Raw genomic sequence first — 26,408 nt, forward strand, 5'->3', positions numbered from 1 at the left:
AGAATTCAGGAATGTTCTTCACCTAGATTACCCCAAATAACGTTTCATTACATTTGCTTTGTCCTTTTCTTTTACCTTTCTGTGTGTGGGTGTGCATGCACTCATGCATGTGTGTATAGTTTTTTTTCGGAACTATTTAAGAGTAAATTGCCTTCTGTCATGCTCTCTTAATCCTAAATACTTGTTTTTCCTACAAATGAGTTCTCTTACACAGCCACGGCACAGTGACTAAAATCAGGAACTTAGCAGTGATAACAGTACTATTTTTAATCTACTGACTTTACTCAACTTTCACCAATTGTCCCACTATGCCCTTTGTAGCAAAAGAAAACCCCAGATTCTCTGTCATATTCAGTTGTCATCTCATTCCTTTTTTAAACTCTGGAAGCATCCTCTAATATTTCTGTGTTTCAAGGTATATTAGAGACCTAGGGTTTTTGTTGTTTTGTTTTTTGGTTTCTACCAGTATATACGGAAGCACAGTGACTGAGCCAGTGTTCTGGGGCCAGACTACCTGGCTTCAAATTCTGGTTTTACTACTTACACAAGTTTTCTTACCAGTCAAATGGGGATACTAATCCCACCCCTTAAAGCTGTGGGGATTAAATAAATAGGTGCGTGTACATGACTGAGCACAGTGCGTGGCACAGAGGAAGTGTTCCAAAAGTGCTAGCTCTTCTCATTCATACCACTAACTGGCATTCTCAAGGAACATTGTGCAGACATCTTGGCAATAGTGGTTGTGGTTGTTTTCTCCCTCTCTTCCTCACCCTCTTTTTCTTCATGTCTATGTTCCAGAGAGCAAACTTGGCCAGCTTACCCAACTGCATGATGCCTCAGATTGGAAAAAACTGCTCTAAGAGAGCGGCTCCTAAAGGTTCATGAACTCATATTGGTTGGTAACAAGTTTCACTGGTCTAACAAATAGGAACAGTGAAATGAATTTTCATAAATGCTAAATTGTTTATTGTGAAAATATATAGTTCTTTTTTTTTAACTTTTTACATTAAAAAAATTTTTTATGTTTATTTTTGAGAGACAGTGTGAGTGGGAGAGAGGTAGAAAGAGAGGGAGACACAGAATGCCAAGCAGGCTCCAGGCTCTGAGCTATCAGCACAGAGCCCGACGCGGGGCTCGAGCTCACGAACTGAGATCATGACTTGAACTGGTCTGATTCTTAACCGACTGAGCCACCCAGGCGCCCCGACTTTTTACATTTATCTTGAAAGAGAGAGGGTGTGCATGCAACTGGGGGAGGGTAGAGAGAGAGAGGGAGAGAGAACGAATCCTAACTAGGCTCCGCATTGTTAGTGCAGAGCCTGACGCAGGGCTCAAACTCATGAACTGTGAGGTCGTGACTTGAGCTGAAGTCAGACACTTAACCCACTGAGCCACCCAGTTGCCCCTCTTTTGGTGTTCTTTTCATAAAATTTTTTTTTAATGTTTATTCATTTCTGAGACAGAGACAGAGCATGAGTGGGGGAGGGGCAGAGAGAGAGGGAGACAGAATCAGAAGCAGGCTCCAGGCTCTGAGCTGTCAGCACAGAGCCCAACGCGGGGCTCGAACTTGAAAACCGTGAGATCATGACCTGAGCCAAAGTTGGTCACTGAACCAACTGAGCCCCCCACGCGCCCCTTTTGGTGTTCTTTTCAAAATATTTATTATAGATGGTTGTTCTATTTTAATATTTAGTAGGTCAGAAAAGGCAAACCCATTAATCCCCAAGATATTTTTGGAGATTTTACTGGTGTGTGGCAGCCAATGGCCTTCTGTAGAAGATGCATATTTGGCTTTGTGCTTATTTAATTAATTTATTTATTTAAAAACTTATTTATTTATTTTGAGAGAGCTGGTGTGCACAAGAGCCAGGAAGGGGCAGAGGGAAAGGAAGAGTGAGAATCCCATGCGGGTTCCCTGCTGTCAGTGCAGAGCCAGACGTGAGGCTCGATCTCACAAACTATGAGATCATGCGTGACCTGAGCTGAAATCAAGAGTCAGCTGCTTAAAAAAAAAAAAAAAGTCAGCCATTTAACCAGCTGAACCACCCAGGTGTCCCTGGCTTTGTGCTTATATATGAGCACCTGTGAATAGTGTTTCTGTCTAGAAATTCATTAGTCTTTGATTAAATGAATGTTTATTGACTCCCTCCTGAATGCCAGACACTGTACTAAATGCTTTACATATCTCGTTGTATCTTCACGATCAGCCCTGTGCTGCCTGCTTACAGGGAGGAAATGGAATCTCAAAGAGCTAATGTAATCCACCCAAGGTTATACAGCCCTGAGTGGCATAATAACTGCAGTTAGAACCGAGGTCTCCCTGATTACAGAGGCCGTGTGGGCACCTTTTTCTGTCTAGTGGTTTACACTACTTGTGTGCTTGGGATCTGTGGAGTTTTAGCATAGGATCCATAAATCCACAAGTTCATGGGTCTCCTTTCAGTCAAGGTAGGCTGAAGGTACAATTACCATGTAGAGGGTTTTTTTTTTTTTGAAGTGTCCTCGTAGTACAAAAATTTGGAAATATTCCTTCACCCTACAGTCAATAATCATTTGGATGATAGGTAGGAGTGCCTAATTTTTAGTGACTCTTAAATTAGGAATGAAACTACCACCCTGCTTGAGTCCGAGTGATTCTTCAGCCTTTGGTTCTTGCTATATATAGGCTGCTTTCCAAGGAAAGAAAATGAGCTGCTGTGTGAAATTAGTGGCTTCCCAAGGAACACTTAAGAACTCCTGACTGGGGATGGAAAATAAGAGGGCATTTAAAGACTTACTACTAGAATGAGGTTGAAAAGTTGAAGGCCGAGTCACGAGTTGCTGAAGTAGACAGATTCTGGCTCCAAAGGTGTGGGGCGCTGTGTCTGGTGCAGTGTTTCTTAAACTTGGTTGTATATCACAACTGTCTGTGGTGCTTTTTGAAAAATACATAAGCCTGTGCCCCCCTCTAGACCTATAACTGAGACTCTTTGAGAGCCCCACATGTATGTGCAACTGGAAAACTCCTGCAGGTGATGCTGGGGGCCAGCCTCCCTCTGGCTATTCCTGGATAATCGGATGCCTCACCAGCCTTGGGAAGAGGAAGGCTGCTGTCGGTTAAGGACAGTTGTCTGAGGCACCCTTTTGAAAGGTGCAACATAAACTTCTGATCATGCGTACTAGGGTCGATAAATGGGCTACCCGGGGCATTGTTACTCCCTTTTCCCTAATTGTTCACTGAAGTGATGAGCGTTCTTGTCAGAAGCCCGTTTCTGTACTCTGCTTGACAACATACTCATAATTCCCTTGTTCCAAATGATAGATGTAGAAGAGTAGTTTGGGGAATTTAGTCATCCACTGATTGATTTTGTACCTTTCTGTAGTCCTGTGCATATTCCACCAGTGGCATAAGAGCAGAGCAGTGGGGGGCTTACCCTACGGTCCTCACTGTGGCTTCCAAGGCCCAGTGTGATCTGGCTTGTGCCTCAGCTCACACCCACCTCTCCCTCACTGGCTGCGTCTCAGACACTGGTGTCTTCTAGTCCCCAAATATGCCAACCTCATGCTTCTTACACCTACAGATCTTTTGGTGGCTCTAATGACTAGGGCCTCAGCTCAGATGTTGTCTCCTCAGAGAGCTATTCCCTCAGTAGCCTATCTTGTTACCTCTTTTATTTTTCATCATAGCATTATCCCTCTCTGAAATAATTTTTTTAAAAAGTTTTATTTAAATAATCTTCTACACCCAACCTTTGGGCTCAAACTCACGACCCCGAGATCATGAGTTGCGTGCTTCTTTTCCAACTGAGCCAGCCAGGTACCCCTGTCTCTGAAATAATTTTATTTGCTTGTTTATTGTTTGTCTCTTCTACTCTGTGTCCGCTCTGTGACAGCAGATACCAGTCTGTCTGGTTTTCCATTGAACCCCAGTATCTGGAACAGTGCCTAGCTCCTAATAGGTGCTCACTAAGTGTTAGAGGAAGAAATGCTTCGGGCTCTACACCCTCACACATCCTTTCCGTAGGGCAGGCCTGGCCTGAGCTTGTGTATATACCTCTTGTTGCTTCTAGCTTAGAACCGTAGCAGTTTTCTAGAGCAAAGCTGAATACCCTCAAGCCTCGGGGTTTTTCTAAATCTACCATGCCACCATGCTTCCATGGAGCTTCTTCCTTACCCACATGTTGTAGGTTAGAATGACAAAGCTATTTGGAAAATATATGTCCATAAAGCTCACTTAGAGGGTAGATGATCCCTTTGGATTAGGGTTAACTTCATTGTCTCTCAAGTGGTAGGATTTTTGTCTTTTGGGCAACAGCTGTATCCTGAGATTCTGGGTAGTAAAGGCCATCTTGAATTCGAAAGAAGTTAGCCCTATTTGTCAGTCGTGTCTCTCCCCTTCTTATAGAAATACTGTCTTCTGGATACAGACAAAACATGTGGCCTGGCCTTCTGACTCAGAGACATAAGTGGGGCCTTCTGGCATAATGTAGTGCTGTGTGTTTATATTATAAAGTTTCTGAAAGCCTCAGAGGAATTCCTAGTGGGCCCCTTTGGGATTGATACTAACAGACCCTCTCCTTAGAAAACAAACAAGCCTCTATGCACAGTTTTGCCCACAATTTTGAGGGGTGTAAGGACTTGCTAAATGCCCTCCACAGACCCTACATTTCTGTTTGGGGATTTAGATTGGTTTGCTCATCCACCACAGCTGGGTCAAAGCTCTTCCATGGCTGTTTCTTTCTGACCTGGTCTCCTGTCTTCTGTGTCCTCTCTCATTTTTATAATAACCTGCTGGACCCTCTCAGGCCCAGAAGAGGCGATATTCTCCAGGAGTCCAGGTACTCAGTCTTGACCCACCATGGCCATCCCTTATTCCCTGCGTGTCCATCCACCATTTGCCCCTGTTCACACCCGTGTGGCTGTTGTCTTGAGTCACCATTCTCTGATTTTGACTGCATCTCCACCTTGCATGTTGACTGTTGAGGGCAATGAGGAAGTCACCAAAGAAGTGGCATGTGTCATGTGTCATGTTTCCTCTCCTTTCATCACCCTGCCTCTGCACTGCCTCAGCACTGGGCTGGTTCTTAAATAGTTAGGGCATCATTTTTGAGGAAGCATTCCCTCCTACAACTCTACTGGAGAGAGAGAAAGCCTCTGAAGTTGGTGGGAAATGGGTAGTGGGAGTGGGAGGGTATTGCTGGCAGAAGTTATGTGTAGGTGAAGCTGAAGTGGGCTGGAAGGTCTTTCAACTATGAACAGTTGTGGCTGGAGAACACCATCTGGCAGCCTGGTTCTGGCAGTGCTGTTTCTGAGTCCTAATCCACATGGCATCCATCATATGCTTATAGGATTTGAGAATTTGAAAGGAGCTATCCAGAATGGAAGGTTTTCCTGGTCAAACAGGTATTTTCAGAGTATCTGCTATATGCAAAATGCTTACCCTGGGGAAGAGTAGGGGTGGGCGAAGGGGGTTTGGGAGGGATGGAAGGTGGAGACACATAAGGAAGTATAAGTGATTTTTTTCTTCAAGGAGTTTACATGGAAGTTGGGGAGATAGGTATATATACATAAAAAGAAAACCACCAGCCCTGAGTCATGTGTAAACGCCAAATAGGGATCTCTGGAAGGATTCAAGTCAAGACTCCAGAGGGGCCATTTCAGACCCACCCCACATTAGTAGCAAGGAGATTCCTGAAGGCAGGTACAGAGTTCAGTTGCTTCCTGGGCTATATCCTTTGAGTGACCATCTGAGAGTGGGTTTTAGGGAGCCGCTAATGATGAGGCAGAATGGTCATCTGGTCTGCTGGAAAGGGCTCAGCTTGTATGTGTGCAATTTTGTTGCTATTTGTACAGGCATTCCTAAGAGTACTTCCTTACTGTCCTCTGCTTTTCCTTCCCTGCTTTCCCAGCGGGTATTCCCTTACATCTCAGCCATGGTGAACAATGGCTCCCTCAGCTATGATCATGAGCGGGATGGGCGGCCTACAGAGCTGGGGGGCTGTACAGCCATTGTCCGCAATCTGCATTATGACACCTTCCTTGTGATTCGCTATGTCAAGAGGCATCTGACGGTGAGTCCTTGTTTTCTGGACCAGTTGGTGGTATGGTCTGCCTTGCACCTGCTTTCATGGCCCTGATTTATCTCTTCTTTTTATTCTAGATAATGATGGACATCGATGGCAAGCATGAGTGGAGGGACTGCATTGAGGTGCCAGGGGTTCGTCTGCCCCGGGGCTACTACTTTGGTACCTCCTCCATCACTGGAGATCTCTCGGGTATTGCCCCATGTACTCTTTATTTGTCCTGAGTGAGGTCATGTCTCGATAGCCAGGCCTTGGTGAGGCTTCTCAGAGGGGAAAGCCAGACAAGCAGAACTGTGGGAAGCGAGTACCCAGGAAGTGCCTCTCTTCTGACATTTTTGTATCCTTAACCCCCCTCCTGCCCCCACGCCACCCCTCCCAGGCCTACATTATCCTAGTCCAGTTGGCTCTAGGAGATGGTTGGTGCTAATGCAAAGTAGTATTTGCCTCTTCATCAGGCCTGTGTTTTGAGTTCTGTACTTTGATATCTCTGGTGCCCCTTCTCTTAACAAAGCTTTTCCTTGAATTCCTTGACTCTGCCTTCCCTTTTCGAACTCATCCCCAGATCTTCCTTTGTGCTCAGACTTCTGAATGTGTCCTGTGCACAGGTGCTTCTGTTTCCAGGCCATCCACTGCTCTGCCACCCTGTAGTCAGACCTCCCATGCATCTCGGTCAAGCCACCAGCACTACTCTTCTCAAACCTGCTTCGTCCTTGCCATACCATGGTACTCTGTTCTCAGTCGCCATTCTTTGTCCTCTCTTCAGCTGGTTTGACCAGTTACTCTGAAACTCCAGCTGTTCTTGATTTATGTGGCATTAATAGTACCTGGTTCTTTTACTTTTCTATCTCTGGATTTTCTTCCTACTTGTTCCCAACTTGTAACTTCCTCTTATATGTTTGTTCTCTCCCTTGGCTTGAGCCTTAATCATAACTTCTTTTGAGAAGAGGTGAGGCACTGAATTTTTGGGGTTTTTGACTAGTATAATTCATTATGAATAAAGCTAGTGTGAAGTAGAGTAATTTTTATCCTAAGGAGTTCTTTGCTCTAGATGTTTAGTGATAATGCCTATATTAACAAGTCTCTGTTCTCTGCCTGTGGGATATCCCTAAATACAAATTATGTCTTTCTCTTAAGGTCTTTCTTGTTGACATCTTCTTACTTGTTATGCAGTGAATTGTTGAAAATGGATGAGAAAGGACACATTTCAGTACCCCCAGCCTTTGATGCCCCTACATTGTGAGGAGCATTGGCCCATCTTTTTATCGTTTCATGGCTTAAACTCATTCCTGACAGCATTTTTCTGTCAGGAAACATTTTTCTAATTGAAGGCAAATCTAGTTTTTTCCTCTCTGGGAGTCTGCTAAAGATAGGAATCTAAGCAGCTGTAAATGCCACCTTAATAATAGAAATGGCCCTCTTCCTTCTTCAGGAAGGGAGGGAGGGTGGGATACCTGGAGCTGGGGCAGCCATCTTGCCACCAGCTGGGAGATGAAGATCACAGAAGAGGGCAGAGTGGAGAGAATCACAGAGAAATGGTGCACCAGGCTTCCTGGTGTACCATGCCTGGACCATACAGAGTTGCAATTGGAATAATCCTAGTATGTGAGACATTGATGGATTTTCCCCCATATACAAAAATTCTAAATTTCTTGGTTCAAAGGATGTCATCTAGGTGTGAAGAAGAAAAAAGTGGGAACATGATATGGTTTCTTTCTTCTGCCAGAAGTCAAGACAAAATGTGCTGAGAAGACACAAGTTGGGAGTTTGGGGAAGGAATGGTTGAGGGGTCCCCAAATTATCACCCCAAAGTGGAGTTCCTCAGCTGGAAGCAGAGAGGGCAGAGAGTACCCTATGCAAATATATTTCTCTTGTGTTACATTATGAGGATCAGAGTTTCCTTTGGGCCCAACACACATGTCAGCAGTCAACTAGAATAATGATCTAGATCAACACTGTCCAGTATAGTAGCAACAAGTTACAGGTGGCTACTGGACACTTGAAATAGGGCGATTCCAAACTGACATGTGCTATAAATGTAGGATACACACTAGACTTCAAAGACTTAGAAAATGAACGTAATGTCATCAACAATTTTTCTATCATTTGCATGTAGAAATGATAGTTTTTTGGATATATTGGGTTAAATAAAATATATGTTAAAATGAAAAAAAAAAAGGGAAATGGCAAGAAGTCCAGTCTCCAATAACCAACCCTAATAGCCATGAGCACCCCTAGCATTCAGATTTGTGGTCTCTTAATACCAATTCATGCTAAAAGGAAAGAACAAGAGCTTCTTGGAGAAATGGCTGATGCCAGGGCTGAGGCAGGAAATGGATAAACTGGGAACCTCCCAGGAAAGCAGTAAAGAATCAGACATTTCTGGGTTCATGCAAAAGGACTCAAAAGCCAACTCGAATAGGCTCTCACTGGAGAAAGATAGGTCACATTGAGCACCTATAAGATTGTACAAGTTCAGTGTATTGAAACACATCAAATATGTTTGAATCTATGAGTTTATTAATGATACTTTTTTTTTTAAGTTTATATATTTGTTTTGAGAGAGAGAGGGAGAATGGGAGGAGCAGAGAGAGATCCCAAATAGCCTCTGCACTGTCAGTACAGAGCCTGATGCAGGGATCGAAATCAGGAACTGAGAGATCATGACTTGAGCCGAAACCAAGAGTCAGATGCTTAAACGACTGAGCCATCCAGGTGCCCCCATTATTAATGATACTTTAAAAAGAGAGGAAAAAAAGGAGCCCTTAATTGCTTGATCCTTTCTCTTGTAATTATTAGTGAGATTCAGAGTCACAGTTATAAGGAGCTGCAGAGAATTAGGCCTAGTCCAGAAGGGAACTGTGTGCCATACCAGTAGCTATGCCCTGCTTGTGACCTAGTAATCAGCTGCCACAAGGCCCTTTCCTGTCTTGCATGTGTGTGTCTGCATGGAAGGGAAGCTATAGTGCTGTGTCTTCCCTCACTGTACTACAAGGCTTCACATATAATATGGGCTTTCATTCTTGCATTATGTGTAAGTTTTAAAGTTATATAGGTAATGTATGCTTGTTGATAAAAACTTTAAATCCTGAGTAATATAGAATATTCTCTCTGTTCCCTGTTCTTGATTTTAGTTGAGAAAACAGGTTCCAAACATTTTTCTCAATCACTGCTAGTGGGATGCCTGGCTTGTTCAGTCAGTAGAGCATCTGACACTTCATCTCCGTGTTGTGAGTTCAAGCCCCATGTTGCATGGAGAGATTACTTAAAAAATAAGTAAATTTCAAAAAAAAAAAACAAAGTCATTGCTAGTTACCTGTGGATCAGAAGCTTGAACCAAGAAAATCCCAAGATACCTCTGTTTGAGGTGGTTTAGGTCCTCCTTGTGCTTTTCTCCTTTAGATAATCATGATGTCATTTCCCTGAAGTTGTTTGAGCTGACAGTGGAGAGGACCCCAGAAGAGGAGAAACTGCATCGAGATGTGTTCCTGCCCTCAGTGGACAACATGAAGCTGCCTGAGGGTGAGCACAGGGGATCCTGGGAAGTGGTCCCGTGGGCAAAGGGAGGTCACCGTGCCTGGAAGGTCTGGGGTGACTTGCACCTGCAGCTTGTGGGGCCGTCTCCTTTCTGTGCTCTTCCACTAAAGAACATGGAGCAGGCGCTCCTTCCATTCCACTTGTCTCTGTGTTACAGATGAGCAGGGTTGCTCAGTTTGTTTGTTGTTTTTTATGTTTATTTTTATTTTTGAGAGAGAGAGAGAGAGAGAGAGAGAGAGACAGGGCACAAGTGGGGGAGGGGCAGACAGAGAGGGAGACACAGAATCCAAAGCAAGCTCCAGGCTCTGAGCTGTCAGCACAGAGCCAGACATGGGGCTCGAACCCACAGACTACGAGATCATAACCTGAGCTGAAGTCCGACGCTCAATTGACTAAGCCACCCAGGTGCCCCAGGGCTGCTCAGTTTTTAAATTTTTTTTTTTCAACGTTTATTTATTTTTGGGACAGAGAGAGACAGAGCATGAACGGGGGAGGGGCAGAGAGAGAGGGAGACACAGAATCGGAAACAGGCTCCAGGCTCTGAGCCATCAGCCCAGAGCCCGACGCGGGGCTCGAACTCCCAGGACGCGAGATCGTGACCTGGCTGAAGTCGGATGCTTAACCGACTGCGCCACCCAGGCGCCCCTTGGGCTGCTCAGTTTTTAAATTGAGGCATCCTGAAAGGGAGAGTCTATCATTTCTGGCTCCCAGAAATGGGTGTCAAGCTGGAGACTCTATATCTTCCCAGCTGGGTGGGCTCCCTGATTCTGACTTGCTTCTCTCTTGCTTCCTCAGTGACTGCCCCATTGCCGCCCCTGAGTGGCCTGGCCCTCTTCCTCATCGTCTTCTTCTCGCTGGTGTTTTCCGTATTTGCCATTGTCATTGGTATCATACTCTACAACAAATGGCAGGAACAGAGCCGAAAGCGTTTCTACTGAGCCGTCCTGCTACTGCCGCCCCTGTGGCTGTCACTATGAGGTGTGGGAGGAGCAGGCACTGGCCTGAGCATATAGCCTGGCAGGCCTTCTCTAGTCTCCAACAGCTGGTCAGGGACTCTGTTCTGTCACTGGAACTTTGAATGCAGGGACACTGCATTACCATGGTAATCCATGGGGACATCTGACTCTGGTTCAGGAAGCCCACCTACCCCAGGGCAGTGCTGCTGTGACGTGCCTTTCCCTGCAGTCCTTCCACTTGGGAGCTAAGAGGAATGAGAGAATTTATGCGGTTATGGTACTAAAATCACAGAAAAGAATTTCATAGCTCAGGCTGCCTTGTTGTTGGACTCAGAGGACCCTTGTACTTCATTTTTAAATCTGCAAAGAATACAACACTGATAACTCCCCAGACCTTCAGGCTTCCATTCATTGCTTTTCATCCAAGCCTCTGTCCACTTGAGGAACTTTCGTTAGAAATCTGGATGGAAACTTCTTCCCTGCGTTGCCTTCTCCCTCTGTTCATCGCTCTCTCCAAATGCAGCCTGAGCTGGAAGAGACATCTGGATGCCTGTCTTTTGGAGCCTGGGGCTGCAGAACAAACTTAGGTTTTGCTGACCCTCATTAGGTGGCCATGGGGAAAGGGCTTTTTGCTTTGGCTCACTGCTCTAGTGATTGTTCTTTAGCGTGAAACTTGGCTCTCTTGGTTTGTGACTTTCCCAGTTGGTTTCTTTAGGCCCTCAGTCAGGTTTGACACACTTGGTGTGCAAGTCAAGAGAAACTGGGAAGACTTCATGGATGTAATAGGAGTAACTGTGAAACTGCCCAGCTCCATGTTTTGACACCAAAAGCAACATTTGCCACGTGGAGATGTTTCTGGACTCTGGAGCCTGCATGTTTTGTGTTTATCATGATTTTTGGAATCCCACTTTGAGTGTTCAAAATGTAAGGAAGCTTTCTTTTTATAGCCTCGGCTTGGATACTCCCCAAAGAGGAAACTTGGCTTCTTTTTCTTAATGGATAAGAAACTGTTGCTGAACTCCTGTTGCAAATCTGGGAGCAATAGACCCTGGTCATCTGTGCCTGGAAGGGTTCATTGTCATTAAGTGACAGAGGCTGAGTGTCATCCACTGTGGGTCAATCCTTGTTCCACTGCCTTATCTGACAAGGGGTCAAGTGCTGCTCACCTGTCTGCCCTGTGGTTAAATTGGCCAATAGGCCAGTCTCCCTGGAGGGCCTGGAGCTCTGAGCCCTCCTAACCATGTACTTCTGTAGCCTAAGGGAAATTCTTAAAATGACTGATGGAAATCAAAGTGTCCTTCCTTTGAGGGGTAGGTTTGGGGGAAGCTCTAGGCCTTCTTCTGAGCCCCAAGCCTGTCAACCCTTGCCCTGTCTTCTTTTGGGTTGGGAAAACCCTCAGCTCAGTCCGGAAGGAAAGGAGGGCACCTTGGCTGCATATAAGTTTCTGTCGTGTTGGGCTTTTTTCTGTCCCTCCCATGTGCATAAGTGAGCATCACAGGCCACAGTGCTCTCCTGTAGGTGGGAGTAAAATGGGGTCCTCCTAAGACCTTCCCCACAAGAGCAGAGCAGCTCCAGGATTGGGTGCCAGAGCACAAACTGTGACCTGGAGCTTGGCCTTAGGACCACTTGGAACTGACAAAGCAAACGGTTCTTTTGTCTTTTTTGAGCTCAGGGGGAGATTGGCTAGACCCCTGTGGTGGGAGGACCTAGGTGAGCTCTTGAGATAGCCCAGGCAGTGGTGTGGGAGGAAGGGGTCTCATCATGGGGGAGGGTGTGTGTGTGAGATGAGTTTTTTATGTTTCGCCACTCACGGGCTCCTTGAGGGTTTTTAAACAGGATGGGGAAGACATGAAATGCAGTCCCCACCCAGCGTAGGGCCAGCCTTTGAGATATGTGTGATGCAAGGAAACTGTCTAACCTAGCATGGCAGGTCATGCCCTAGCTCTTGCTTTTTGTTCTTAGAAACAAATATTTTCCATTGTGAATGGGACCAAATACTGTTCTGGGCTCCATAGCCCTAGAGGAGGGAGATGCCTGGTCTGTGGCATGGCTCTTTTGTGCATGTACCGTAGGGGTGGGAACAGTGATTTTGGCAAGCTGCTTACCCCACGTGAGCCATTTCTCTCCTCACAGTCCCCCTTTCTCTTGGTTGCCCTCTGACTTCAGAGCCTCTTGGAGAGGAGGAGACCCTGAAGACTAGAGGTGGTGTATAAAAAGGACACTGTTCCCTGTCCTTGTGAGTCTTGCTTTTCGTGTTGTCTTCAACCCCCAAAATTATAAGGTGACTCTCTGTGACAAAACTTGTTTACTTCAGTGGGAAAATGACAACTCTGTCCTTGTTGGAAGTGGTTTCTGAACAGAATGGCCAGAATATCCTTAGCCCCTTGCATATGTCCTAGAAGATAGAAATGAGAGATTGGTAGGAAGCCCAAGGGTAAGGCTGGTGATGGGCAGGAGAAAAGCCAAGCAGACCTGGGCCAATTAGTCTTGCAGGGCTGGAAGTTCTGGAAAAATGTCTTGCAGGTGATTCATAGGTCCCTGGAGGAATTTCAGCTCATGGTCTGCTGCAGGATTTAGGTTCAGATGCTGGCCCGTGAGGACAGAAGGGTTGGCAATGCGGGTGTTCGGTGGATTGATGACATTGCTATATATTTTAAGGGGAGCACTCAGCCGAAGTCCAGGTTTGATCCAGTTCATGGCCAAGTAATGCTAGAGAGAAAAGGCAACTGTTAGCCTGAGGTAGTGACCTGAGGCTGTCTCTTCAGAGTCATCCCAAGAGCAACTAGTGCCTTTGTCCCTGTCCCCAGGATTGTCACTCACCGGGGCTGAATAGATAAAGTTGAACAGCAGAAGTGCTATAATAAATATGATTGCAGCAGCTATGATTTTAAAGTGGTAGCGTTTCCAGAAAACGTGACACAAGGTTGTAACAGGTATCCGAAACAAGAACGAGGTGTTGGGTCGTCTGTCCATAAGCAGAGGAGATGTCAGAGGATGGAAGGCAGAGAGAACCGTCAGGTCAAGTAATCCGGACCCAAGAACTTTCTTTTTTAAAACAACTTCTGCTTACTTGTGTGTCCCCAGCCCCCCATTTCCCCTTCACTAAGGCTGTTCTCTCCTGATTGTAGCTGAGCCCTGAGCCGGGATGCTAGGAAGTAATTAACCTCTCTCCACTTATAGGCCCAATGTTTACCACTCTATTCAAATTGCCGGGCCTAGCAGCTCAGCTTTGTGAATGAGGAAGAAAGATTTTGTGCCTTTGTCCCACAGGACCCTTACAGGGGAGGATGAAGTGTAGGGTACTGGTTGGGTTCTGAGTGGCCTCGCCCTGCTGGCTTGATTAGGGCTTCCTTCTCTGACAGAATCTCCAGCGTCATCTTCACTTTACCCTAGAAACACCATAGGTGGTGGGAGGCTGAGTTCATTACAACAGGTGTGAGAATAGTTTAAGACCCCTTCCCATAGAAAGGAAAAGGGATTTAGCAAAGGTCCCCAGAAGTCTGTTAGAGCCAAGTTACGTGGCATAGTAGTCCTATGCAATAGACACCTTCCCCAGCTCCTACCGACAAGCGCCATTTGCCACCATCGAGGACCTGGCAAGGCCACCAGCCTGTTACAGTCTTCTTCTTGAAGAGGGAGACGTGCTTATACTGGAGGAAGTAAGGCCACTTGGAATCTGTATCCATCATCCTGATGGAGCACATATTGGCGTGCCGGGCTGGTAGAGGCATGTCAGATAAATCCAGCTCCAGGACCCCTGAGCCCAGAGAAATGCTGTCAGCAAGAAGGAGCTCCCTGTCCTGTGGTCATGGACCCTATTCCAGATCTCACCTAGGAAGTCATCAGCGGAGAAGATGTCGTTGTCCCAGATCTGGATGATGAGCCGGGCTGGGAACTTCATCACTGTGGGGTCCAGGCTCCATATGTAGTCCTGGAGGGTGACAGAAGAGCGTATTCCTGGCCTGTCTCCCTTGAGATTGCCCTTGGCCCCCTTAGTAGCCCACTACCCAGCAGTGATAGACTCTCAGAGAAGTTTCTGCCTGAGGCCACATTCCAAGTGTTCAGCTTATAGTTCTCTGAGGAAGCGGGAGAGGGAGCACAGCCCCCACCCCCACTCCCAGTTCTGTTACCTTCTGGCTCTGGACACACATATGCTCAGCTGCCAGGTAGTCCATGGTGAAGATGAACCGCCAGTTGAAGTCGCTCTTCCCAGTGAGGGAGTAGTAGTGGATATCTGTCTTCTGCATGTCCTTCTCTAGCCCGAATAGCCACCTGGGGCGAAAGTCATTTCACCTGGGGTTCACATGTATTGTCCCCCTCCCCTTCCCCTTGTGGGAAGCACTGCTCAACAGACACCAGGCACGGGTGGGAGTGGAGAGATGTGGCCCCAGAATTGGGGGTGGGAGGCATAGGGATGATACAACTGGGGAACTCTGAGGGAACACTGCTGGAGCCCTGCCATCTTTCTCACCCTTTGACATAGATGTCGCTTATCTCGCCAGATAGACTTTTCCCCAGGTCCATTTGGGCAGTTTTCCAAATGATGCAGCGCAGCTCATACCTGCAGCCACTGTAGTCTGAGGCTTTGCTGAGGAATAGCTCCCCAACTTGGTGCATGAAGACAGGCCTGGGAGGCTGCCCTCCATGCCCACACCAGGCATGCCACATTTGGGAGGATGCAGGGGAAGGAAGCTCCCAGGACTCCCAAGAGAAGGAAGGAATTTGCGGTTCCTTAGTGTGTGAGCACACCCATGTTCCGTGCCCTGGGAAGTACAGTGACGGGGATGAGGTAGGTCACTTACCTCTTAGGCTTTCTGGGCTTGATGTTGACTGGGGGGCCAGGAGGCCCAAGCTTCTTGGGAAAGATGTCCACCCACATTTGCACCTTTCCCTAGAGTGGAGATGGATTAGCTGGCTGGGGGTTGCCAGCCTCTGTTCTGAGCATGCTGTGGCCTGGGAGCCCTGTCCCAGGTTCTGGGGTCTGTGGAGGCTGTGTCCCCACCATAGGAAGGTGGGGTAAGGAGATGGAATGGACTTCAGACAGGAAGTCTGGCAACTCCCCGCCAGATTCCCTTTTCTCATTTTGGCTGGAAGAATGGTGCAAAGTAAGGCTGGTAGTGTATGATGGCTTCAAGGCTGATGGCCACAGCGGGTTATCACTTGTGACTGGGGGTTAATGCTGTTGAGCAGGCCGTGCTCCTCAGCCTCTCTGGACAGAGCACCACAGTGGGGTTGGGGCTTCATTTATTAACCAGCTTAGTGGCCCCAAGAAAGAGCAAACTAGATGGTCAGTCCAAGTGTCCAGGTTGCTTTATGTTGTGTAAGCATATTGTAAGGGTATGAAGCTGTCCACCAAGCATAGAGGTCTGTCTTAAGAAGGGAGGGATGGAAATGGTGAGAAAAAGGAAGAGAAAAAACTAAAAGAGTAGAACTACTAACACTGGAAGGTATAGACAAATATATTCTTTCAAACTGACCTCATTTTATTCTTTTGAAGTTGACCCCATTTAAGAAAACAGGTTTAATGAGAATGGTTTATAAAAAGTGCTCAGCAGAGAACTTTGTGTCTGGAATGTGGTATCAGCTTGAGAAATTTGGAGAATGAGATGAGCTGTTCTGGTGGCTGGAGGGTAGAGGGTGGATGATAATTAGGGTGCCCATGGGGATTTTTATTCCTTCTGTTTGGGGTTCCTTGCCATGGAGAAAACACAGCCTGCAATTAACAGGTAAACCAGGGTTGTAATGTCTGCACATCTGACCCCAGGTGCTACCTCCCCACCCTCCCTCAGGAGAGACTAAAGCAGCGTAGGCACTGGCTGGTAAGGTTGCGCCTTACCGCTTCTACCAACTGATGTACGGCCTAGGTTTCTTGTAGACGACTTTTCCTGCTCCGAATTTCTCCATTCTGAGTGACATCATTGGAACTTCTCACTTCTAACAGAACATGCTTGTCTTTTGTGCGCATGCATCTGCGAATGCTTGGCCTCCCCTTCCCCTCTCGTCATGGCTATGTCCTGGATGGATGGGCTCCCTGGTCTCCCGATCCAGCCCCTCGAGTCTCATACCTGGTCGATGCCTGGCTGGCTGTCGCTGTATAGTGTGCGGGTCTCCACATGCTCAGGGACCAGCCCCTGGGTGTGCAGGAGGTACAGTGCAAGGCGTTCTTTCTTAGGTCCCAAATAACGAACAGTAGGGGGCTTGGGCTCTAGATGGAAGGAGGTGGAAGGGGAGGGGATCACGAGGTTGTTAGCTTTCCTGTCTCCCAGGCAGGTGCGCCCCCTTCCCTACCCCAGCCTGGACAGTGGCCATGGTTGCCCTCCACAAGAGGAAAGGGCAAAATGGGGCAGGTGCCCTCTCGTTTCAGAGGCCTGTCTCTGTGCCTTCCAGCAGCGTGCTGTACTTCTCACCAAAGCTTTGCAGTCTGAATTGTTTCCCATTGTAAAAAACAGAGTCCTCCTCAGGATTGAACAGAGGCGGAGGCAGCCCTTTCTGTTTGGCATGGCGTTCCAAGAGGAAGCTTGGGTGCATTTGATCCCGCCACCTAAAGGGCCCTGACCTGTGAGGTTAAGGGAGAGGAACAAGTGGGGAGGTTTGGGTCCTGGAGAACATTCTGCTTTGAACTGCAGGATGAGCGGTGGTGGGGGCATGGATGGAGCCAGGTTCGGGCCCTGGTTCCCCAGCCTGGGATGCAACCTCTGCAAAGGGAACTGGGGGCTCCCTCCTCCACCCCTCCCCTATTCTCTTGCCCAGCCTCAGGTGTACTTACTGGCAGTAGGATTTGGAGAGCCCACAACGGGCTCCAAAGCCAGACAAGAGTCGGTTTTCAAGGTCAATGACTGTGGTTCCAATCTTATCATCAGGTGAAAACAGGTCAAAGTCATATAGCTGGATCTCCAGGTCTTTCTCCAGGGGGATGGTACAGCTGAGTTCAAACATCCTAGGGGTGAGGGTGTTGGACACTGCAGACTGCGCGCCATGTTATCTACAGGCCTCCCTGTCTAGCATCTCAGCCCCTTGTTTGGTCATGCTGAATATGGAGAGCAGAGCCTGGGGTGGCTGTCACCTGCCAATAACTATCCCCTAGCTATGGCTAGAAACAACTTTTGGTAGGCCTGGGTTGTGGGACCCTGAACTCCTTTCCCAGGCAAAGTGTTTGAGAAGGAGGGTAGAACTGACCACCCTTCCATCTGTTGAGCACTGTGAGACCCCGTGCTAGGAACTCAGAGGTTAAAAAGAAATGCAAGAGTTGTTCGCCTTCTGGAGCTTACTCCTGGAGAAGTGTGGGATTGGGTGAGTTGGGGCAGCTCACATGCCAAAGATGGGATCCACAGTGTTGGGCTGGTACTTGTGACGGTTGCCAATCTTTGTCTGTCCCAGTTTCAGGATCACATAAGGGTCACACTGGGGTTCAGTCATAGGGAGGGAAATGTGACAGGAAATGGAAAGTCAGCCCAGGTTGGTCAGGGAGGGTGGGGGTGGGGCAGAAGTGAGCCCCTTGTACCAGATGGAGCCTGTGGTGAGGTGGTGGTCTGGGTATCTGCAGCCTGAGGGAGCTCCAGGACCCTGTGGGAGGCACCTGGGCTGGGTGGGCCCGGGGACCATGAACACCATGGGTTTGGGGCTGCTCATTACCAGGCCATTGGCATCTTGGGGCTGCAGGTTGATTGCTCGGACTATGTACACTCGCACCAAGCACTCCTGAGGGAAGTCCTCTTTCTCACGCCAAACTGTGAACTGGCGCGGGGGCTTGGGGGCTTCTGGATCCTCAGGAAAGGGGTAGACGCGGAAAAGGCCCTGTGTGTGTGTTGGGGAGGGAAGGTGTTGGCAGTGCGGGCCTGGCTCTGTTAAGCCCTCCATGAGGTGCCCCTGGTCTAAGCTCAAGCGAAAGCAGGCTGTGTTGAGGATGGCAGGGATGGAAGGCCACAAGGACAGGAGAGGGCGGGTGTGGCAGGGACTCCACAGGGACAACTGTGTTTAGGAAGAGTGTTGGGCAAAGAACTCTAGTCATTAGGTGAGTTTCCAGTTTCTGCTGATGCGGACCCCCATTCCATGCCCGTCCATCCCTTCGGGTTGGAACTTGTTCTCTAAGGCTTATAGGTTTTGGGAGCTCAACATAGGCCAGAGCTGGTGTGAGGAGGCCCCTGCCCATCCTATGTAAAGGGAGGTCACTCTAAATCCCAGCATAGGTCACCTTCTGCTCCCCTGCTCCCTCAACTGTTTTTCAAGCCCTCCCTGCCCTATCCTCTCACAGAGCATAGAGAGCCAGGGCTTTTATTAGAGTCTTGTGACAGAAGGGGCACAGGAGACAGGGGCAGCTCAGCTGGGGTGGACATGCACCTTGAACTCCCCTACCACAGGGCTGTCCAACTTGGGCTCTTCCTGGTAGAGTTTAAAGGTCTGGCAGAAATCCTGCAGGCCTTCGAAGGCGGGCACAGCCTCCAGCTCGCAGTCATATACCTGCAGGAGGGTGCATGGGACCCAGGCTGGTGGGGAGAGTGGGCTCAGCCAGAGGGGGACCATTCCTGCCATCAGGGGGCTGAGGGGCCACCAGTTCCTAGGTCTGGCTTCAAAGCATCTGCCTGGTCGGTGGCCCCAGAGTCAGCACCTCCTGCTGCAGGTGGGGCAGTCCTGGTTCCCAAAAAGGCATGGCTGGTGGAGGTGTGGCCTAGAGTCTTAGGGAGACAAGAAGGAAACTACCCCCTCTCCTGCCTGCCCCCATCCCCGCTGGTAGTTCCTAGAGGAATCAGGGTGAGGTTTGCTGGTCTCTGCCAGCAGATTTTATTCCAAGTCTCAGCAGTCTCCCCCCTAGAGGCCTCCAAACCTTCAGGGTATGGTAGTCTTTGTGCTTGTACTGCAAGGACTTGGCATCTCCTGTGGCCCAGAACAGCTTGTTCCACCAGTCCACTTCATGCTCGTATTCGTCCTGGCAGGGAAGGTCATTCTGGCCTTCAGGGAGAAGGCACAGTGGCCTTCCTCTGCCCAGGGTCATGCTGCCCTCTGCCTCCCTGAGCTGCCCAGAGTCATTCCTTTGTTCCCTGAGTCTGAGCCTACGTCACCTCAGCTTTGCTGGACTCGAACCAGAACTTTTCATAGAGGTAATCTAGGACCTGAAAAGTGAGAGCAGGAGAGTGGGTGAGGTATGGTGTCCCCTGCCTGGCCCGCTCACCATCCCTGACTTCTGAGGAGAGAGGGAGTGGAGGGCAGGGCTCCCTTCCCTGGCTCCCTTGCTCCTCATGGAGTCCTTTCAATTCCAAGATCGTCAGACATGGGTTTGGGGACCAGAAGGAGGGTAAGCTTAGTTCTTATCCTCAATGCCCACAGCTTCAGATGGAACTCTGGGAGGGCCCAGAAATGCAGAACCTGAAGTTTCACCCCAGGCCTACTAAGTCAGAACCTGCTTTTGCTCCAGATGTCCCCAAGATGCCTGTGCATTCAGGTTTGATAAGTGCAGCTCTCAAGGGATAGTTCTGAACCTTGAAAACATTGAAATCACTGGAGAGGGGTGGGGCTTGAAAAAAATGCTGATACTTGGGTCCTTCCCGCTAGCTATCCTGTGGCCTGGCTACAGCATTTCTTTAAACTCTCGGACTGTTCTAACATGCTGTCCACATTGGGAATCACAGCTTTAGAGTTCTCGTGTACACTGAGAGCACATGTCTCAGAACTCTGTTTAATCTCCGCTTCTCCTCGGGGACAAGGGCTGCTCCCTGTAAATGGTGTAGAAGAAGGTGGGACCTTGAGCCCTTTACTCACCTTCTGGTACTTGTTCATAGACAGCACTGAGGAGAAAGAGCAATCATGAATCTCAGGAGCAGCAAGAAGGGTGAGGAGGAGGGACACCAGCCCCGCAGGCTGCCATGGCTGCCCCCACTCCCAGTGCCAGCTTAGGGGTGAGGCTGGGAAGGGCAGGGGGAAAGGGCCATACTTGGAAGCTGTGGAGGCACGTAGTCCTCAGCCCAGGGGTCGCAGAAGTAGGGCTGTAGGGAGTTGATGTTGGCCTGACCCACCACAGTCTGCTGGCCGAAGTCCTGACTGTCCACCACCTTCAATGTGAGGGGTGGCGCGTAGACCTCCTCCATAGGCATGAACTGCAGCCCCAAGGAGAGGCCTGGGCATGAGGCCTCCCAGGGGAGAGGGCTGCCCCAGCCCCTGCTTTGCCCGAGGTTGCCTTACCACTGTGAGGAAGAGGACTGACTGGGTGAAGTTGGGGTTGGTCTGAAAGTCCTTGATGGGCTGTGTCTGCAGGGACTCTTCCCAGCATTCTACCAGGAGCTGGGGGGAGCGCACCTGCTTCATGTTCCGAAGGCCCCAGATCAGGATCTGCCAGAACAGAGAAGGAGGGGCAGGGCAAAGGACAGACAGGGCCTCTGTACTGGGGTCCTGGCCAGAGAGAGGGGACTGTCCTGGGAGTGATGATGCATCAGGGAGTATCCAGGGCCCGGGAATGAGCTGGACAAAGTCAGAGTCTAAAGGTTACCCAGGTCTCCCTTCCTGTGGGGGATCAGTGCTTGTCCTCAAGGCTTCCGTGAGGGAGTGCCCTCTGGCTACTGTGATATCCTTCACTGACCTCCAGGGCCCCTTAGGTATTGTCCTTCCTCCCCTGCTGCTTTGTCTGGCCTCCAGTCACTGCTCAGGAGTGAGTCCCTAAGGCTGGCTGCCTTGAAGGCCCAGAGTAGCAGGGGGGGTCCAGATTTCTCAGGTGTCCCTTTTGCTATCTAGCTCACTGGTGACTCAGATCCCATAGAATTCCATGGTCATTCAGTGTTCTCAAGTGACAGACACTGGGCACCCCAAAAAACATCCATGTTGTTACTCATGAAGGCCTCTTCAGGGGACCAGAGTGGGGTTGCCTGATCTTGGGGAGGGGGGGGTCTCCAGGGTCAGGAGGACCTGACCAGATTTGTGGCTGGGCACAAAGGTTCCGACGTGGGACCTCCAGGCTACTGTCATTTGGAGTCAGGCAGGGCCAGGCCCAGATTCTGGCTCTGCCACTTACCCCTGTGTCACTGTGCATGGGCTCTCCGCTCTCTCAGAGCCTCAGTTTTGTCTGAAAAGTGGTCCCTACTGTAGAGGGCCATCGAGGGGCTTGGATGTGGTAAGGAATGCCAAAGCCCTTTGTCTATGACCTGCCACAGAGGATGTCATTAAAATAATTTAACCTATTCTATCAGAGGTTCTGCCCTTCATTCCTCCCCTGTCTCCCTCCATCTCTCAGAGAGTGTCTTTTTGGGGTCCACGCTTTGGATCAGGTAGTCAGGAGGGCCCAAGGAGATTGAGCAGAGAGACCTCCACGGCACTCGACTGCTGTGGGGGGTGCTTGCCCTCCCCACTGCCCCACACCATTATCACCTCGATAGCCATTTTCTTTAGTGTGGGCTGGATGCTCTTGGGGAGTGTGTAGACCCCATTCTTCCAGGGAACACTTAAGATGGGCGGCCTCTCTTTGAGACTCTGAAGGGGTGAGGTGAGACAGCAGGGAGCATGAGGCCCTAGTGGGCTTGTCCTTCCCACCCCCAAATCAAGTCCCTAGCAGGGCTCAAGTGAGGAGGCTCCAGAGCCCCATGGGCAGCAGCAGGCAGGGAGTTAGGGAGACGTCACCGGCTGGCATCACCAAGCCCGGTGTTCTAGCTCCTCAGGCCCCAGGCCTTTCCTGGGGGGTGGAGTTGGGGACCACAGGTTGTGGTAACTGGGGGCAGGGAGGTGAGGTGGGGTGGGAGAGCAAGGTGCCCCCCCACCCCCAGCCAGGCCCTCCTTCTCAGTACCTCAGTCTCGAGGATCAGCTCACAGGATGCCAGGATCTCACCCTCTTCCTCCCCTAGCAATTTTACAAGGGGGTGCCACCTCAGCGGGGGCAGGATCCGTTTTTGGGCATCCAGCCAGACCACTGGAGACCACATGCTCCGGCCCCACAAGCTCTCCTTTCCCTGCAGGGAAAGGGAAGTTCACCAAACACTGAGGCCAAGCTGGCAGGGTTCTGGCTCTCCTCCCCTGGGATTCTGACAACTCTAGGATCAGGGCCAACATTTATGTTGACATACTGCTCTCTGTGAATCATGCCCCATGGGAGGCCTTTCTGTATATTCTCCTCTAAAAGAAAAACTCAGCAACTCTGCCCACTCCAGCCCACCTTACCTGAGAGTCCTGCTGCCACAGTTCCAACACCACGAGTGGTGGGCTTGTTTCGGTGTCCTGGGGGTTCTCATACAGAAGGAGGTGCTGGAAAATGAGCGTCTGGGCCCACGTGGGGGCTGCAGAGCCCCTCAGGGTTTGGGTGCACTGGCTATGGTTCAAGAAGACCAACCGAATGAAGGGCCCTGGGGGATAGAAGGAGAGGAGGGGGTCCTGCCATTGAGCTTGTCAAGCCAGGTTCTCCAGGGAGGCCTAGGCTGGGCAATCACAGCCACTGCCAGCTGCCCAGAAGGCCACCTCAGTGCAAGTACAGAGCAAATGGCTATGTAACCAGAGGCCAAGGACCATTTGGTTCCACACACATCTATTTGACACCACCTGGTTGAGGTCTGAGTGGCACGGAGATGGAAGGTCCCATGGCTCCTCTGGAGGAGTTCTGGGGACCAGCTGCACGTTGCTGCCCTTCCACAGCATCAGTGAGTGGCTGTGGCATAAGGGGACATCATGTGGCCCTCTCAATGTGGGTGCCGATGCCCAATGGACACAGCTCCCGGCAGACACTCCCTGCCCTGGCTCTGCCCCTCATCCAGCAGCTTGGTTCCTTACAGTGTCACCAAAAGGACAGGGCAGGAGCACACATCTCTCCTGAAAGCTTCACTGGGTCCTCCTCACAGGACCAAGGACAGGCTCCTCATGCACATGGCTGGAAATTGCCTCACCTCTTCCCCACACACCCCCCCCCCCCCCATCTTCTGACACAGGGACGTGTGGTCCCCAGGTGTGTCACTCTTTCTCCCCCTTCTTGAATCCCCAGTACTGGGGACACATCTCAAGAACAGCCCCACCTTATACTCCTTGTTTTTATATCTCTCCCCCAAGCCAGGGCCCTGACCTGCTGGGGAGAGGGGTCTGCATGTTTGTCACCCCCTTCCCTGTCAAATTCTTTATGCTGCTGGGTGGCCACATCATGGCGTCCTGAGGACTTGGGGAAGAAAGGGATGCCTGTTGCCTACCCTGGAATGTCTGGATCTGGTTGGACATTCGGTTCCAGGCCTGGTAGATGTAGCAGAAAAGCTGGTAGTAGTGAGGCTCTGGGTAAGAGAGGAGCCACGTCCATCACCTGCCCCCAGGATCCCCACCTTGGCCCCTCCTCACTCCCTGACCACTGATGCAAGGCCTCTGGAGCCACCCAAGCAGACTTTGGGCATTGTCAAATGCTCACTGTTGAAGACGCAGTAGATGAAGGGTAGGTCAAGTGGGTGGGTGTCCTGTGGGGCAGTCTTCCAGAAGCTCATGAATGATTTGTTCAGACCCTGTGACAGCATCCTGTTCTCTTCCTTCTTAGCCTGCTCTTGCATATCCATAACCTGTGCCCAAGACATTCTCCCTGAAGCTCTTGGGTGCTTTTCTTGTCTCCTCTAGTGCAGGCCCAGGTCACCCTTCTCCCCTTATAGACTGAGGGTGTGGATCTGGGGCGCACACTCCCCCCACCCCCGCCGCAAGCCATCAATGCCCCAACTTGGGGCATCTCCAGCTGTCTGCCACACCTAGCCCGGGCCCTGGCTCTGGGATATAGCGTTGCCAGGAGTCACCTAGCCCACTGAGGCTTTACCAACGATCCCTCCAGCAGGAAAATGGGTGCGATGCCCTTGTCCTTGTTTGGGACCAGCCTGCGGTGCCAGCAGCGGCGGCGGAACCGGCTCTGGGGCTGAGGAGTCAGGTGGAACTTGGAGCCGAAGGTGCCATATTCCCAGCCCCCCTCCTCCTTGGCTGCGCTGGGGTGGTGCTGCAGGGAGGGGAGCAGAATGTCACCAACCCCGCCATGGCACAGGGTGGGGGGACCCTGCCCAGGTGGCCCCCTCACCAGCTGTAGGAAGGATAGGGTCTCCTGCTCCAGGCCCAGCTTCCCGTGGTTCCGGCAGCGCAAACGCACCCAGCGCCGCCGGCGGCATGTGTAGTAGGTCTTCTCCACTGAGTTCCAGACCTGGGGCAGGCCCAACGGCTCGATCCCCACTCCGTACTCCCAGCCTGCAGAGGCAGGGCCACGGCCTGTGGGTGCCCAAGTGCCCATGGGCTGGGAGGCGTGGACAGGCCTGAGAGATGGGCCCCAGAAAGCAGGCTAAAGGGAGAGGAAATGCTTTCCCTCATGTCCAGGTGTTTTGGGGCCCTGAGGTGTGGAAAGGATGGGGTGGTCGCCAGGATGGCTTGGGCCCAACCGCCCATCTTACAAATGAAGCTGGGGCTCAGAGATGTCTTGTGACCCACACACAGTCACATAGCCCACATGTAGTACAGTCACATCTTGAGCTCAGGTCTTCAGACTTCCAGCCCATCACTCCTTCCCTGGAGCTACCTCAGGTGAACCCAGGCTCCATGAGCATTTCCTCTTTCTAGAAAGTGCTCAGGAGGCACTTACAACCTGCCCTGTTTCAAAACTGGGGCCTATGGCTATAGAAAGGGTGGAGGCCCCACTCTCCAGAGGCTGGGGGACCCCCAGAAATTCAGGCCCATCCCACCTGAGAACTTGATTGCTGTGAGGCTGTGGGAAGTGTCAGTCCCTGGCTGCTCCAGGGCCTCCTTCCCTCAGCCTGTGACCAGAGGACTGACCCTCATTGTCCACTGCGTGGTTCAGCTCCACATCCCAGTTCTCCTTAATGTGCCAGCCTTGGGGACACTTCATATTCTCCCGGGACTCCACGGGCTCTCCATTCTGAGGGTGGACAGACAGGGTGGGCCAGGGGCATCTGAGCTAAGAGGCCTCCAACTCTCTCTGCCCACATGTTTGCTCACCTAGCGTGGCCATAGTGCTCTCCTTGGAGCAGATAGTGCTTGCTACTTCTGATGCCACCCACATATCCACTTAATATGCTTTTACTGACTTGCCTTTTCAAATAGTAAAAGTATTTTTATTTATTATTATTATTATTATTTTAAATGTTTATTTTGAGAGAGAGAGAGAGAGTGAGCAAGCGCAAGCGTGAGCAGAAGAGAGGCAGAGAGAGAGACAGAGAATCCCAAGCAGGCTCCATGCTTTCAACTCAGAGCCTGATGTGGGGTCGATTCCTTAAACTGAGAGATCATGACCTAAGCTGAAATCAAGTCAGCCGCTTAACTGACTGAGCCACCCTGGCACCCCGGAATGGTAAATGTATTTTTAAAAGAAAACTTTATATAGCCACTATCAATTATGGAAGTAACTATCTGATTTCATGGAAAATCAGTACCATAAATAGAAAATACCCATACTAATGACTAGGAAAGGGAAATAGTGTGACCAATCTCAGCTAGTCGCTGTTGCCTGCCCTGTCTCTGTCGCTGCTGAGGAGGGGAGGGTAGTGTGCATGAGACATGGGTTAGACCTGTGCTGTCTGATGCAGCAGCCACCAACCTCCTGCGGCCACTTAAATGCAAATTAAGTAAAATGAAACAAAGTCCTAAGTTCTGTTCCTTACTCTCACAAGTACCACATTTCAAGTACTCGATGGTCAATTCAATAGCTAGACAGTGCAGACACAGAACATTTCCATCATCACAGAAAGTTCTATTGGACTTTCTATTAGTCTATTATGGGGCTTAGACTAGCCCCACACAGATTCTCTCCTGTTGGGTAAGCGCTACCTTTGAAAGAAGCCTAGGAAGGAAACACTGCCCCACTATGCTGCTCCTTACAGTCTTATGGAAGTTACCTCTACCTGCCATCTTGGGATAGAACCCCATCAGTGTGCAC

At 50.0% G+C, this 26,408-nt stretch overlaps 2 protein-coding genes across 38 annotated transcripts in view; one reads left to right on the forward strand and one right to left on the reverse strand.

Annotated features, from left to right (window-relative positions):
* The window catches only part of LMAN2L (lectin, mannose binding 2 like), an 82,666-nt gene that overhangs the window by 33,411 nt on the left and 22,847 nt on the right, over positions 1-26,408 (forward strand). For 6 of the 12 annotated variants that reach the window (XM_023251637.2, XM_019827109.3, XM_045054138.1 and 3 more), the window contains 5 exons: positions 4,785-4,817; positions 5,889-6,050; positions 6,140-6,254; positions 9,462-9,581; positions 10,392-11,839. In XM_023251637.2, the coding sequence (XP_023107405.1) occupies positions 4,785-4,817; positions 5,889-6,050; positions 6,140-6,254; positions 9,462-9,581; positions 10,392-10,534 (573 nt within the window). In that variant the 3' untranslated portion in view covers positions 10,535-11,839. Of the gene's footprint in view, positions 1-4,784; positions 4,818-5,888; positions 6,051-6,139; positions 6,255-9,461; positions 9,582-10,391; positions 11,840-26,408 lie in introns of those variants that run through there. The other 6 variants (XM_045054140.1, XM_019827112.3, XM_003983926.5 and 3 more) reach the window with 2 other exon arrangements.
* FER1L5 (fer-1 like family member 5) overlaps positions 12,843-26,408 on the reverse strand; it is a 60,093-nt gene continuing 46,527 nt past the window's right edge. For 8 of the 26 annotated variants that reach the window (XM_045054114.1, XM_045054127.1, XM_045054124.1 and 5 more), the window contains 27 exons: positions 25,289-25,391; positions 24,546-24,709; positions 24,294-24,467; positions 23,904-24,048; positions 23,695-23,772; positions 22,685-22,866; positions 22,315-22,476; positions 21,902-22,003; positions 20,726-20,872; positions 20,478-20,640; positions 20,306-20,331; positions 19,609-19,659; positions 19,374-19,475; positions 18,890-19,009; positions 18,185-18,346; positions 17,862-17,953; positions 17,319-17,489; positions 16,960-17,108; positions 16,618-16,757; positions 15,355-15,443; positions 15,024-15,140; positions 14,683-14,824; positions 14,384-14,483; positions 14,116-14,309; positions 13,832-13,941; positions 13,373-13,517; positions 12,843-13,261 (listed from right to left, as the gene is read on the reverse strand). In XM_045054114.1, coding sequence (XP_044910049.1) covers positions 13,034-13,261; positions 13,373-13,517; positions 13,832-13,941; positions 14,116-14,309; positions 14,384-14,483; positions 14,683-14,824; positions 15,024-15,140; positions 15,355-15,443; positions 16,618-16,757; positions 16,960-17,108; positions 17,319-17,489; positions 17,862-17,953; positions 18,185-18,346; positions 18,890-19,009; positions 19,374-19,475; positions 19,609-19,659; positions 20,306-20,331; positions 20,478-20,640; positions 20,726-20,872; positions 21,902-22,003; positions 22,315-22,476; positions 22,685-22,866; positions 23,695-23,772; positions 23,904-24,048; positions 24,294-24,467; positions 24,546-24,709; positions 25,289-25,391 — 3,558 coding nt within the window. In that variant the 3' untranslated portion in view covers positions 12,843-13,033. Of the gene's footprint in view, positions 13,262-13,372; positions 13,518-13,831; positions 13,942-14,115; positions 14,310-14,383; positions 14,484-14,682; positions 14,825-14,992; positions 16,266-16,388; positions 16,487-16,617; positions 16,758-16,959; positions 17,109-17,318; positions 17,490-17,861; positions 17,954-18,184; positions 18,347-18,889; positions 19,010-19,373; positions 19,476-19,608; positions 19,660-20,305; positions 20,332-20,477; positions 20,641-20,725; positions 20,873-21,901; positions 22,004-22,314; positions 22,477-22,684; positions 22,867-23,694; positions 23,773-23,903; positions 24,049-24,293; positions 24,468-24,545; positions 24,710-25,288; positions 25,392-26,408 lie in introns of those variants that run through there. The other 18 variants (XM_045054112.1, XM_045054117.1, XM_045054116.1 and 15 more) reach the window with 18 other exon arrangements.

The sequence above is a fragment of the Felis catus genome, chromosome A3 (genome assembly GCF_018350175.1).
Source record: "Felis catus isolate Fca126 chromosome A3, F.catus_Fca126_mat1.0, whole genome shotgun sequence".
Classification (NCBI taxonomy): Eukaryota; Metazoa; Chordata; class Mammalia; order Carnivora; family Felidae; genus Felis; species Felis catus.